This window comes from Hippopotamus amphibius, chromosome 4 (genome assembly GCF_030028045.1).
Source record: "Hippopotamus amphibius kiboko isolate mHipAmp2 chromosome 4, mHipAmp2.hap2, whole genome shotgun sequence".
Classification (NCBI taxonomy): Eukaryota; Metazoa; Chordata; class Mammalia; order Artiodactyla; family Hippopotamidae; genus Hippopotamus; species Hippopotamus amphibius.
This window is the reverse complement of record NC_080189.1, coordinates 99,087,250-99,102,223: the sequence shown is the minus strand read 5'-3', so window position 1 is coordinate 99,102,223 and position 14,974 is coordinate 99,087,250. Positions and strand designations below refer to the sequence as shown.

Genomic DNA, 14,974 nt, shown 5'->3' with positions numbered 1-14,974 from the left:
ATGGACAAACCACGTCTTTACCTACAGAAGACTTCATTACTTAACTAGTTCTAAAGGCAAAAAACTGCAAACCACCTAGATGCCCAGGAGAGGACTAGCTGCATAGATTGTGGTATGGATGAAACACCACACAGAGATTACTAATAGTATAAATACAGTTAATGGAAACACAACTGCACAACTCTACAGGATGACCTCTGTCTGGCATTTTAAAAGTTGTAGTGATGACCAATATGGTCAAAAAGGATCTAAGAGTGGGTATATGTGTATGTAAAACTGATTCACTTTGCTGTACAGCAGAAACTAACACAACATTGTAAATCAACTACACATCAATAAAAATTATAAATAAGCAAACAAGCAAATAAATAAATAAATAAATAAATAAATAAATAAATAAATAAATAAATAAATGTTGTGATGCATGGGACAAAGTCTACCAAACCTGATGGCAAAATTTCACAGTGGTCATCTCTGAATGGCAAAAAGGGCAACGGATTTCTTTGTCTCACTACTTGATCTATTGTTTCTTTTTCAGAATAAATCTTCTGTTTACATAATTTTCAAAGTTTAAGGGTAAATACCCTCACCTTAGCCACCAGACAAATTGTTTCAAACACTTCAGTGTGTACCTGACACAAATCTTCAAGCTAATATAAAAAGATCTGCAATAAAATGCTTTAATATATGAACTATATTCCCTATTGCCCAACCAAAAATACACACCAGAAACAAGAACGCTTGGACAACAAGTTCCTACTGTATAGCACAGGGAACTATGTTCAATGTTCTGGGGTAAACCATAATGGAAAAGAATATAAAGAAGAACGTATATATGTGTATAACTGAGTCACTTTGCTGTACGGAAGAAATTAACACAGCATTGTTAATCAACTATATTTTGAATTTTAAAAAATAAAATGCCAAATTTATCTTCAGAAAAAGTTCCTCAGATAATAACCAGCCCTAACTACAAAAAAGAGAAATAAGAACTGCTCCCTGCCCCGTTGCCAAAAAAAAAGAAGAAGAAGAAGAACTAAATACCTACAAATTTGGAAGAGTTATTTCTTTGTCACCCATTACAAATCTTCCAATGAACAGTGTCTTTGTTATCTGAGCATCCCTAGAAGATGGAAGGAATAGGTATTCCAGACACTTAAGTCTCTCTTCCAGGAACAAAACCCACTAAATACATACTCCTGGTTTTAATATTTTACTTCTCTAAATTTTTCATTATTTTTACTTATTATTTTAATAAATTAATAATTCAAGGCTTGAGGTTAGAACAAAGTATGCATTTCCTAGTAATACTGGCACTGTTAACCTTTGATTTTTTTCTTAGCCACAAGGTGGCAGGAATTTCCAAGTTAAATTCTTAGAGACATAGCCTTATTAAGGAATCCTCTTAAAAGTGTCATTCATAGAGCTTTAAGTAAAAACAGGCTTTTGAACTAGATCCCTAACTCCTGAGAGTCAGTGGCCAGCCACTGTCTGAAATGAAGTGTCCTGTACAATTACAGGGTTATCAACAGCAGTGAAAAATGTTGGGAAAATGTGAAATAGCTGCTAATTTAGGAGCTAATTTAGGAGCTCTACTTTCCCATTTTACAGGTAGGGTTGAATTCAGACAGATTAACTTGACAAGAGTCACAGCTAGAAAAGTGGTACAGGGCGTCCACTCCACAGAATCGGACTCTGGAGCGTACCCTTTTAACCTCCACGCTCTACTCACATCTGCACAAGCACTTTCCAGAGACACCCACCTAACATACGCTTAAAAAAAAGCCCAAGAAGTCAACTGAGAATATCAACTCAGCCCTTACCACCTAAAGGAGTGAGCTTTGGAAGGCTGCCACGGGAAAGGCAAGAAGAAATCATGCCACATTAGTCTTCAGGCAGCAGATAGTCTTGGCGTAGCTCAGAGAGCAGGCTCACAGGGTTCAGCGGAGCAAGTCCTGGACAGACCAGCCTTCCCCAGCTCAAGCCACTTCTAGCTGCTCTACAGGCACTCAGAACCAGTGGGTTGAACAAGAATTATTATTTACTGGGTGCCTGCCCGTTTAAGACCACTGTCTATAAATATGAGCATATATGCATGGATATATTCCTTTCTTGTCAGCCCTAATTTTGTAGCTGAGAAAAGTGAAGCTCAGAGAGGTCAAGGTTACAGTCAGAGATGCCTGACTTCAGGGTCCATGCTTTCTCCACTATATCGAATGCCTCTCAAATAAAATTCTCCTCAAAGAATAATATACTTCACATCTCTTTTTAAAACTTACTAGAAAACTTTAATAGAGAGTTTCATAACACTGTACACAAGGTTCATTTGTCCATTCTTTTAAATTTATTAACTTTCTCTGAATAGCCACTTATTTTCTAATTCTCTTTGATCTTTGGAATTCCTAAGGGGGAGAAAACCCAGTATTCTTAGAAGGAAACCCAACTGGGACAGAAATTGAATCAGGTAATCCCTCTCCAAATACTCTTTCGGCACTAGAAAGCACATCCTTGAGGACAGAGACTTTGCCTTTATTGATTGGTACTCAATAAATAGTTGGTACTCAATAAATGTTAATGGGTTGACTACTAGAATAAAGGACCCGATGACTATTTCCCTCATTTAAATGCCCACTTTATTTGTTTAGATTATAAAATTACCTAAACTACAAACTCCCAACAGTCTTTTCCTCCCTCCTGGTGGTCAACAGGATCCTGACAATTTCTCACAATCACTACAAAGTACTTTTGGAACTGAAATCTCTCCACATTCAGCTTGCCGTCAGGCTAGGAGCATCTTCTGCCTCGGCTAGGAGCCCACCCTTCCTGTGCCTGTAGTCTTAATGCTTTGCTATTTTTTTAAAGGGTGGTGGGGGTGGTTAAATGTCAACCTGTCCCTACTAAAGTGCACTTTAAATCTCTTCAAAGCTGCGTCGGCATGTCTCCAACAGGCACTCTCCCACAAAGCTACACAACTGTTAAATTAAGCATTTCCCTCCCTCCCTAGCTAGCCTTGCATAAATTGTCAAGTAAGGCAATTGGGACAGGCCTCTAACAATCTCCAAATATCCTTGGATTTATGTTATCCCTTCTTTTCCGCCTAACAGTGAGTTGGCTCTACCAAGTATTTATTACGGATCTTTGTAAAGACTAAAACATGTAAATGAGTGCAGCCCCTGTGTTCTCACTGCTCACTTTTACCCCCAATCTACTTCAGGTATAACATGTGACGTTTTCTTATTCTCCCTCTTATATCATGATTGAAGAATAAAGTCTGTAAGAAATCAGTTTGTTTTACAACTCGTACCACAACTTCTACAACATCCTCACATAAACTAACATTTTTTAAATTAATGAAGGATACAAACAGAAGTAAAAATTGAACATTTTAAAATATATTCAGCGTCTCCACAGACAGATCAGACTTGTGGTTACCAAGGGGGAGGGAGGGAGGGAGAGAGGGGGATGGACCAGGAGTTTGGGGTTGGCAGATGCAAACTATTACATTTAGAATGGATACATAACAAGGTCCTACTGTACAGCACGGGGAACTATATCCAATCCCCTGGGATAAACCATAATGGAAAAGAGTATTTTTTTAAAAATGTAGATATATATAAAACCAAGTCACTTTGCTACACAGCAGTTGGTACAACACTGTAAATCAACTATACTTCAATTTAAAAAAATCAAAAAATATATTAAAAGTCTCATATTAAAACATTCAAAGTGAATCTCAAGTCTTGCTCCTAAGTAAAAAAAAAAAAAAAAAAAAAATGAAATTAACATAATTAAATACTACTTTTCACCCTTAGGGAGAATTAAGGAGAAATGGACTCAGTGCTGACAGGAATTTAAACTAGTTCAAGCTTTAGGCAAGATAACTCATCAAAGCCAACAAAATTTTAAAAATGCACATCCATCTTGACTCAGCAAACCTACTTCTAGGAATTTAACCTATGGTTATACTTGCACACTTGCAAAATGACTGCAAAAGGGATTTTATACATAATTGTTCATAACTGCAAGAGAACTAAAAATCCAATTTGGGCATAAGTCATTCCATATCCATACAATCAAATTCTATGCAACTATAAGAGACACATTTACATGTATAAAACACTCAAATGCTATGGTATCATTTGTGTAAAAAGGAGGAAGAATACACACACATACTAGTCTTCCATACGGTTATCTCCGAGGCAGGGAAGAAAATAGTTGGGGAACAGCACTGGGAGGAAGACTTGCACTACATACACCTTTAGATCTTTAAAATTCTGAACCATGTGAATATTACCAATTTAAAAAGTAGAGTTCCACCTGTGTTATGCAAATTTCCATCTCTTTCCCAGCCCTATCTTCCTTTTCACAGTCCCTCCATGCATGGGTAACCCAGCTCTATTCCCACTCCTGCTGCTGGTTTTGCCTTTCCCCTTTAGGGCTCAGGGTCAGCCAGTATGGTCCTTCCTTTCCCACACAGAGGACAGACGGTCTGTTCCCGCCTGCACATTAGCTGGCGGTGGTTAAGACGTCCTTGGTCTGCTGACACTCAGCACTGCTGAGCACCTTGCATGCCATCCCTCCACGTTTGTGTTCTGAGCAGATCAGTCAAAGCAGTATTTGTGGGATCCTCATTTCCTCTCTCTAGCAGTCAATCATTAATTATTCCCAAGTCTACAGAATCATGTTTTCCTAGGGGAGATTTTGTGATCTGTGAAAATTTGCCTATTGCATTGGAATATTTTTTTTTTCCACCAAGTTACATTAATCCCATGTCTGCACACTCCTAAATGACCACAGTAATCATTAGAAAAATCAGCGAACAAGAAAACATTGAACACTTGTTAGTTAACAGATGATCAACTTACCAGCTTTGGGTAAAACAGCAACAATGTATGTATCATACCAGTAATAAGAAGAAAAGTCTTTAATGTAGTTGGGCAATGATACCCAGGCCCAGAGCTTTTTGCAAACAAGATGTAATTCAGCTTCATACTATATCACTCTATTACTGGCATTAAAGATACTGAAAATGTAATAAAACTTTAATCAATGTAGATTCTTAGACTTCCAAACTTAAAAATTACAACGTCAAACTTTGCAAAATAAAGTTTATGTCTGCTACCCATCAGCCCAAAATATAAGTACTATATTTAACCTAGTTGTTATACAGAGATTAAAAGTTTCAAACTGCTTACTGTCTAGCTTGCTCCTTACTGGAATAGGTTACATTTACGACTGCAGTTTCCGAGTCAGTGTTCACTAGAGGAAGGAAAAAATGAAGAGGGAAAAAAAAAAGTTAGTTTTCTTTCTACTTTCTTCCTTTTACAAATTTGAAAGCAATTGAGAAGACATGTACCTTGCTCACAGCTTTCCACCACTCCATACTGGACTAGTAAACTATCCAGCACCTATCAGGAGGGGGAGAGAAAATTACAAGTTTTCAGTTTCCCATGTTAAATTATTAGCAAGGGCAGGAGTAGGTTTTAAAATCACAAAGTAATTGTGATGGAAATGAGCCCCCCCCAAATGGGGTCTGGGTCTACAAAAGGCATATGGTGAGTTTTTCTCTCCAGCCTCTTCCGAGGTCCCTGACTTCAAGTTGATTTAACCAAAAAGTAAAGGGGCTCAGCAAAAGTGTTCAAAGCTACAGACGCTCAGCAAAAGTGTTCAAAGCTACAGACGCTGGTTCCTAAGGCGGGAGAACAAAGAAGCACGTATTTCTCATATACACACCACCAACACATCGTCACATTTCCTCCTTGCAGGGCAAGTCACGAGCCCAAGTTAAGTTTTATCTTTAAGATGTTCCTTTTCAAACAGCTTCCTTTTACAGCTATAATGGATGTATCAGAACAGTCTACTTTCAAGGCAGGCTAGCAAAATGAAGAAAGATATTCTGCCTGGAGTCTTGAACTGAAGACTACTCAAGTGGCTTATCAATTCTTAGACAGTAGAAAGTATGCAAAGTACTCACACTCTGTGCTGTGAGTCTTGTAAGCCTACACTGGGTTGGAAAAAGTACAGTTGGAAACTGCCTGTCTTTCTTGTAGCTGCATTATTGCACATGCATGTTACTCTAATGAAAGGCTGTTAAAACAGCAACTAAATTTTATCGTACTCGAAACTGCAGGTGTACATCTCATCGGTATAAACCAAATTCAATTATCTTTTGCTTCCAAGAACTGCAACAAGTTTTTCTTGAAAAGTAAAACAAAATAAGCTTCTATTAATTTATAGTGAACCACTTACTCATCGATTTAACTGCAAGATTTGAAGGGCAGTCCCTTGAGAATGTTTTCTGGCCCCCAGGACACAGTAAACCATTAAGAAACCCACTAAATAAGTTTTTATGGTAATTTCCTACCAAACTTTAGGTAATTTCTTCAAAAGGACTGTTTATCTCATGTGGTGCCTTTCAGGCTTGTATTTTGTCTGCTGAGTACAGAAGAAAATCTATAGCAGGTGTCTGGAGATAACCTTATTTAAAATGGGTGTGGGGGGGCGTGGTTTAACACCTATTTGTGAATGGAATGGTTAGTATTTTCATAGGTAAGTTTTGACATGGTGAATTTCCTGTGGGTAAGGTCTATAAGCACACTGATCTTTGTCTCAAATTATAGCTACTGTCTAAATCATAAAGCTTAATTTTTTATTTTTAATTCAGAACACTTCACTGACTGCATAAAATTTCACTTGTCTGTCTCAGCCACTAGAATGCATGCTCAGCATGAACAGGAATTGTCTGTTCACTGCACTATCCCGGCACCTAAAATACACAGGCACAAAAAGACATTCAAATAGTTCATGAATGAAGTGAATAGTTCTCAGGAGGAAATACTAGTATAGCTTATTAGGAACGGTACTCTTTACAACAGTGCTCACCTGTTTTAGAGGTAAGTTTGCCATGCATGCAATGTTGATAAGAGACATATTTTACAAAGACCAAAAAACAGGAAACTTTCCACAATGCTATACAAACAGATAATACACAACGTGTAATGTCTTTAAAATTTTTCAACAGCAATCTACTTTTTTTTTTAACTATTTAATTTTTATTTTATTTTTTATTTTATTTATTTATTTATTTATTGGCTGTATTGGGTCTTCGTTGCTGCACGCAGGCTTCCTCTGGTTGCAGTGAGTGGGGGCTACTCTTTTGTGCCGGTGTGCAGGCTCCTCATTGCCGTGGCCTCTCCTGTTGCGGACCATGGGCTCTAGGCACGTGGGCCTCAGCAGTTGCAGGCCTCAGCAGTTGCAGCACATGGGCTCAATAGTTGTGGCTCACGGGCTCCAAAGCGCAGACTCAACAGTTGTGGCGCATGGGCCTAGTCGCTCCGCAGCATGTGGGATCTTCTTGGAGCAGGGCTCGAGCCAATGTCCCCTGAACTGGCAGGCAGACTCCCAACCACTGCGCCACCTAGGAAGCCCCTATTTATTTTTAAGTTAAATAATTTAAAATTTTAAATTAAGTAGTTTTTAAAACTGTTTAATCTATTTTTGAAACAAAAAAAGTAATACCAATAAATGTTTTCTGTGTAAATTAACAGAATTCTAACAAGATATTTAATTCATTCCATCTTAAATAATTAAAGCAGCAGGAAACGTATATCTACCATTTAAAATTTAGCTTCTGAATGAAAGCCACATTAACGGTAGAGCTTTATGGCAACTTGGACATCTTGAGGGGCGGGGGTACAGAGGTGCCTAGAGATGGTGGAGGAGGCATGTAGGAAGTAGGGGGTAAGAGCCAATTTAAAATATTTTCATTTAAATAAATATCATCCTTCATTCAGCATAAAAGCAATTTGTTCACTAAAGACATTCATCTCCACATAGTTTAGCTTATACTAATACATTAACTTTTACTACTACAGAGAAAACACTACAAAAGTTAAATACCAATGATTTATAAACAGTCAACTAAACCCACAATAATGCTAATGAAACTAATGTCTCCAAAAGGCCCATCGGCAAAGTGATATATAAATTATATATACATTGATATGTATGGACACATATTTATATGTGAATATATAATACACAAGACATAAATAATACAAGTAAATTTTTAACTCAGAAAACTGAGGAAATGTCCATCAAAATTTTCACTGCATGTATTATATAAAGTTTAGTATGTTCAAAACAAAATGGCTTGTAAGAGCTAAACATTCTATTCCTAAGTAATAATAAATGCTACTGGTTGTCAACCATCCCATGTGAAAAAATCTCTAAAATTAGAAACTACTGTCCTATATACTAGAAATGGTGAATTTTATTGTCTGTAAATTATACTTCAACAAACCTGACTCTAAAACCAAAAAAAACAAACAACCTATAACCCTTAAAACAAAAACAAAACAAAAAACCAACAACAACAACAACAAAAAGCAAGTCAAGCCTCAATCTTGGTACCTAGTTGAGAACAATTTAGCACAACCTAGGGGGTTTTAACCTAGATACCACAAATGGATTTCACGGGGGTTTTGAGGCCATCTCAAAGTTTTATGGGGGTAATCACAACTGAGAGACAGGAGAATTCTGTCTCCTGTGAATACCCAGTCAAGATTCCCAAATCCCAAAAGGGTTTCCAACCCCAAATGATTGAGCAATACTACAGTAATGAGTTTTCCTCCAATCTATTAGGTAGGCATTTGTCTGGATGTGCTATGTCAAGTAGGACTACCCAATTCTATCATGCCGCTCCAACCCACTGACTCTCAAAGAGTGAATACAACCTACATTTGGTAAGTTCTCATGTTTTGACTCATCCTGCATTCACTAGGGAGACAAGACAAATATTCCCGTTACCTGTCACATACACCACCCACCTCCAGGTTCTCGTCTCCTCTCTGTTCCTAGAACATCTTGTGTTTTCTACCTCTCCCATCTAGCTCAGCCACAAATGTTTCCTTTAAACAGCCTTGTTTAGAAGTTAATATATAAATGTATATATTTTCACTGCACACTTCCAACATTTTCTCAAATCTCTTAACAAACCCAAATTCTTATTCCTAGATGAATGTATTTCACTCAAGCCCAAAAGGAAACATTTCTCGCCGGAAAGTTTAAATTCCAATTGGAGGAGAAAGAAGGTATCCAAACAAATTAAAGCCTCAGAGGAAATGTCTTGGTGGAATTCCCCCTTTTTTATATATTTAGGACTTAAAAATCTCAAATGTTCAACACTGCTTTTTTTTAATTTGGGTTTTTTTTTTTTAATTTTTTTTCAACACTGCTTTTTTTTTAAATTAATTAATTAATTTTATTGGCTGCGTTGGGTCTTTTTTGCTGTGTGTGGGCTTTCTTTAGTTGCAGTGAGTGGGGGCTACTCTTCATTGCAGTGTGCGGGCTCCTCATTGCTGTGGCTTCTCTTGTTGTGGAGCACGGGCTCTAGGCACATGGGCTTCAGTAGTTGCAGCACATGGGCTCAACAGTTGTGGCTCACGGGCTCTAAAGCACAGGCTCAATAGTTGTGGCACACGGGCTTAGTTGCTCTGCGGCATGTGGGATCTTCCTGGAGCAAGGATTGAACCCATGTCCCCAGCATTGGCAGGTGGATTCTTAACCACTGTGCCACCAGGGAAGCCCTTTCAACACTACTTTTTAAAAATATTCATCCAAATGTAGAACTAGCAAAGATTCACAGGATAAATGCAAAGATCATGGCTTTCTTTCAGAGAGCAGTAAGAATTAAGCTCATTCATAATGGCCTGAAGTGGAAACAATGCAAACAAACATGCAAGGACAGGTGCATGGGTAAGCAAACTGTGGCACAGCCACACGACGGACTATCACTCGGCCAGAAAAAGGAATGAAGGACTGACACATCGCTACGACGTGGATGAACCTAGGAAAACTTACATTAAATGAAAGAAGCCAGTCGCAAAAGACCACATATCACATATGAAACATCCATTATGGAGAACTCTACAGAGACAAAAAGTAAACCAGCGGTTGCTTAGGGCTGGTGACAGTGGGAGCGTGGAGAGCGACGGCTAAAGGATTCTTTCTGAGGTGATGAAAACATTCTAAAATGGACGGTGGTGATGGCTGCACATACCCGTTAACATCCTAAAAGCCACTGAACTGTACACTTTCAATGGGTGGATTATATGGTATGTGCATTGTATCTCAGTAAAGCTGTTAAAAATAACTAAGATCAATATTGCTAGATAATGGCCTCATTTTTTTAAAGCTTGAAGTATTACTGAAGCACAATGAACTGCATAAAATTTGATAAGTTTTGCCATTATGTGTACACTTGTGAAACCATCATAATGAAGTTTCTTCTTGCCCCTCTTCAGTCTAGTAGCCTAGTTTATTCACACAAGGGATACCACAATAAAGAACTGAAAATCTTTGTACTTCACACATCATCAGATTTCCTCTGCCACAGCAGCCTCCCTTCTGCGCACCCCCCCCCCCAAAAAAAACTAGCTATATGTCAGCTGAGCCCCTATGGGCATGGAGTAACTTATGCTCTGCAGGTAAATCTACCACTGACTACTCATTTTTTACACCCACTGCACAGGTCCCATCACCTCTGAATCATCTGAACCAAGGCTCTAATTGACATCCTTGCCTCCAGCCCACCACCCCATGACTGCTCCCCAACTGGAAGTTACTACTCTTTAGTATCTTCAAAATGTCAAACTTCCACATGGTGTATGAGGTCATCAACAAGCTGGTACTACCGACCTCTCCCATCATCTTCAATACACTTTCCCCACACCTGTGCTCCAGCCATACCCTCAAGACTGTGTAAAGCATCCCCGTTTCCATAGCACCTGAGCTGACCTAATCCTGGAAACAAAAGCATGTCATTTTATAATCTCTTCACTGATCTTTATTCTCCCACTAGACTAGAGATTATTAACCATAGTGATGTGATTATTTGTCAGGTGTGTCACAAGTAACCTATTCCTCACAGTTATACTGGCTTTCATACTCCAATAATTTCTAATCTGTGTATAATCATAGATTCCAAGTCCTCCTCATTGGACGTCTGTGTTTCCGAAGCTGATGGGACAGTGCTGGGCATTACAGTCTGCGTCCCCTTCAGTGCGGCTCCTCCCCCACAGGGCTGCACGAGCCTCTGAACTTCATAAGGGAAGGGACCATGTCTTAGTTACCTGTGAGCCAAACAGTGAGGAACAAAAACAGGTAAGGAAGGGGTTAAAAAGAAGCCACAGAATAGTTTTTGTCCTAAGAGCAAAGGAAACAAATTCCAGGTTCATTTAAAAGTCCACAGTGATATAAACATATAGGAATTTATCATGAATTCGTATAAAAAAGATGCAGATGTGGAAAGTCACAAGCATTATAAAAACCTGTAAAATTAAAATTAAAAGCAGGATATTTAACACTCTCCTGCCCCAGCACACCTTTCACTCTTGCGCACGTACACACACACACACACACACCCCAATAACCTCCCAAACACCAAAACCAGACTCAGACTTTGAGAAGGGGTTACAAGAAAGAAGCCATTCTGCCTATTCCTCATTTCAACAGAAACACGACAAAAGCCATCAGAGATGAAGGGAACTTCCTTCAAATACAGCTCAACACATTTTATAGAAACAGGAACCATAGCTGTTTGCCAGATAGGGATAAAATCACCCCAGGAACTTTGTTATTTTAGGTCTATCTACAGAAGACCAGCTACATTAATAGACAAAAAACAATTCCATACTGCACATTCCAGTAGCACTTCTAATTAATAATGGTACAAATTTCAAATACAAGATAGTTTTTAAAAATATCTACCTTAATGTAGATTTCTCTAAAATGTTACCATTATAATTACCTGGATAACATTCAAACCATTCTCTCGAAAAGGACATTCAGCTCAAGGAGGTCAACACACATAGCCCAGATCACTGACGAACACAAGCCATCACGTCATCTTCGTCACAGATAAAACCAAGAGGGAGGGAACTCCCTGGTGGTCCCTTGGTTAGGACTCCGCACTTTCACTGCCAGGGCCCGGGTTCAATCCCTGATTGGGGAACTAAGATCCCACAAGCCAAGTGATGGGTCAGGGGTGAACACCCAGAGAGAATCTCAGCCTCCAATGTAACACAGACCTTCCTGACCTCACAACTTTCTAGCCATCCTCAACTTTCACAAGTTACATCCTCTAACCTGGGGAGGAAACTATACAATAATTCAGGATTCCTTAAAATCCTGTGATCAGAGTGACCGAGAGAGAGAACAGTCCAAGTTGTCATCCACTCACCCAGACCTCAAAGTCAGAGAAAGAGGAGCATCAGCAGGGACCTTATTCAGGTAGTGCTTGAGACCTGACACCTGTGCCTAAGTCCAACACTGAGTCCCTTTCTCCTCTGTTACTGCATTTTACAGTAAGTGGCAACACCATCCACAGTTATGTAGGCCAGAAACCTTGCCTTCAGCCTTGGTAACGGCACCTGCATCTCCCTCAAGCTCAACAATAAAAGCCCACCTACACAGGCTCCCTCCTACCTGTTGCTCTGGGCCTGCCCGCTGCTTTCTCTTCTGCTACCACACTAGACCAAGCCTTCAGCATCTCTCTCTGGACTACTGCAGCATTCTCCTAACTTGTCTGCCACATTCATTTCTGTTTCCAGTTGTTCTCATAACAGTCATACCTGCATCGTCCAAGGTCACAGCCACTGGCTACATGTGGCTATTAAGCACTTGAAATGTGCGAATCCACACCTGAGACATGCTTAACTGTAAAACAAACAGCAGACTTTGAATAGTTAGCACAAAAAATATAAAACCTCAAGTTTAAACATTTTGAATACGTGCTAAAATTGTAATATCTTAGATATATTGGGTTAAATATTATCAAAATTAATTTTCACTTGTTTTCTCTTTTGCTTTTTTAACATGGCTACTAGAAAATTTTAAACTGTGTATGTGGCCCGAATTAGCTTTCTAATGGATAGTACTGGGCTAGACTGATTTTGAAAAGCTGAGCTAATCAACTCACATCCTACAATAAACTCTAAGAGCTTCCCCTTTGTATCTGGGATAGAATCCAAAGTCCCTAACAAGTGCCCTGAAGGCCCAGTGTGTCCTGCCCATCATCTAATGCCACTCTCTCCTCTCCAAGACAATGGCCTTTTTTCTTTAGTAATAAATTATGGGTGATAATATTTAAGTGCTTTCTAGTAGCAGCACTGTCCCAAATGTTTAACTCAGTTAATCCACACAAATCCCATGAAGTAACATCCCATTTTATAGAAGGGTAAATTATGACATGGGGAAGTTAAACAGTATTTGAACTTAGATAGTTAAGTGATGTAGAAATGATTTAAACCTCAGCTGCCAGATTTCAGAGCTCAGATTCTTAACTACTTGGTCAAGTAAGCTGCCTCACTTCCCCCGATACGATTAGAATAAAATACAGTGGTACAGACTGAAAGCAATCTAAATCCTTACTTTGCAAGTTCAAAATCATCCTTTGGCAGGTAAAGAACTTTATCAACTCCTAGGGTCAATAAACTTCCCTACCCATGTTCCAAGTACTCAGTTTATTTACCTCAATCAGATGAAGATATTAATCAGCATTAACTTCTTCTAACAGAAATACTGGTTTAAAAAAAACACACACACTCTAATAATACAAAGTTAGGGTCCCTTTTGACTAGGTAATAACTTCCAAATAAGTTACTCCACCAAGTACTAAAAGAAACCGCTGTCAGTTTGGTGGGTCTCTCCAGATGTTTTTAGAAGTATGTGTGTCACATGAAAAGGTGCTCAAAACAATTAGTCACTAAGGAAATGCAAATGAAAATCACAATGAGATACCACTTCATACCCACTAGAATGGCCATAATTAAAAAAAAAAAAAAAGGAAAATAGCAAGTCTTGCCAAGGATGTGGAAAAATTAGAACCTTCATACGTTGCTGGGAGGAATGTAAAATAGTGCAGCCCCTACGGAAAACAGTATGGCAGTTCCTCAAAAAATAATAATAAAAATAGAATTACCATATGATCCAACAATTCCACTTGTGGGTATATACCCAGAAGAACTGACAGCAGAGACTTAGAAATATTTGTACACTTCTGTTCATAGCTGCATTATTCACAGCCGCCAAAAGGTAGAAGCACCTCAAGTGGATAAAGTGTGGCAGGAATTACCACTCCCAACAGGTACACATTACTAGAGGAAAGGGAGAAGACCGGAGTTCAAAGGCCTGACTGAGGATCCCAACATAATTCTGGGTAAAGGCAGTGATTAAGCAGTGGTTTACCAACCTTTTCCAACAAGGCAAAAAGAGCACACTAGAATAAAAAGTTGCCCAGATCTTCTCTTTCCCTCAGTCTCTGCCTTTGTCCTCATTAAGATAAGTATCAGAACGCCAATTTCCCAGTAATTTCCTTAAGCTTCTAAGTACTTGTTTGCACAAACCCCTTCTAGGCCCTAGGAAGGACCATGGCAATAGATCATACAGTTATTTTTTCTTAAATTTGCAAGAGATAAATGGTGATTAAAATAATTACAACAGACCACTGTCTATTTCCACTCTGAATTCACCTCTGTCATGTGTCCCCTCGCGGGTGGTGCTGGAGAGGGGCCAAGCATGTGGGGGATCCAGTTAGAGGGAACCAGCTGGACAGACACTGAGTCTGAGATTAAAGGGCTATCATAAGGTTCGCAATCATATAGCCCACAGTTAAATTAAAATCACTAGCTTCCAGAAGAACTCTATCACCCTGTGCCACCTCACCAGACATCTGACACAAGTGTGCAGGGCTGGACTTTGTGGATTATGACACAAACGCACCTGTAGCTCCCTGCCTTAGAACTATGTAGTAAGTCGGCACTTCCCTAGCGGTCCAGTGGTTAGGACTCCGCATTTCCACTGCAGGGGGCATGGGTTCGATCCCTGGTGCAGGAACTAAGATCTCATATGCTGCGTGGCATGACCAAAGACAAAAACAAAACAAAAAAACCAAAAAACAAAACAAAACAAAAGA

The 14,974-nt window shown here is 39.1% G+C and overlaps 1 protein-coding gene across 2 annotated transcripts in view; it reads right to left on the bottom strand.

The window, feature by feature from the left end:
* The window catches only part of IGF2BP3 (insulin like growth factor 2 mRNA binding protein 3), a 131,001-nt gene that overhangs the window by 31,583 nt on the left and 84,444 nt on the right, over positions 1-14,974 (bottom strand). For both annotated transcript variants that reach the window (XM_057733057.1, XM_057733059.1), the window contains exons 4-5: positions 5,357-5,408; positions 5,196-5,259 (exon numbers count right to left, since the gene is read on the bottom strand). In XM_057733057.1, coding sequence (XP_057589040.1) covers positions 5,196-5,259; positions 5,357-5,408 — 116 coding nt within the window. The remainder of the gene's footprint in view (positions 1-5,195; positions 5,260-5,356; positions 5,409-14,974) is intronic.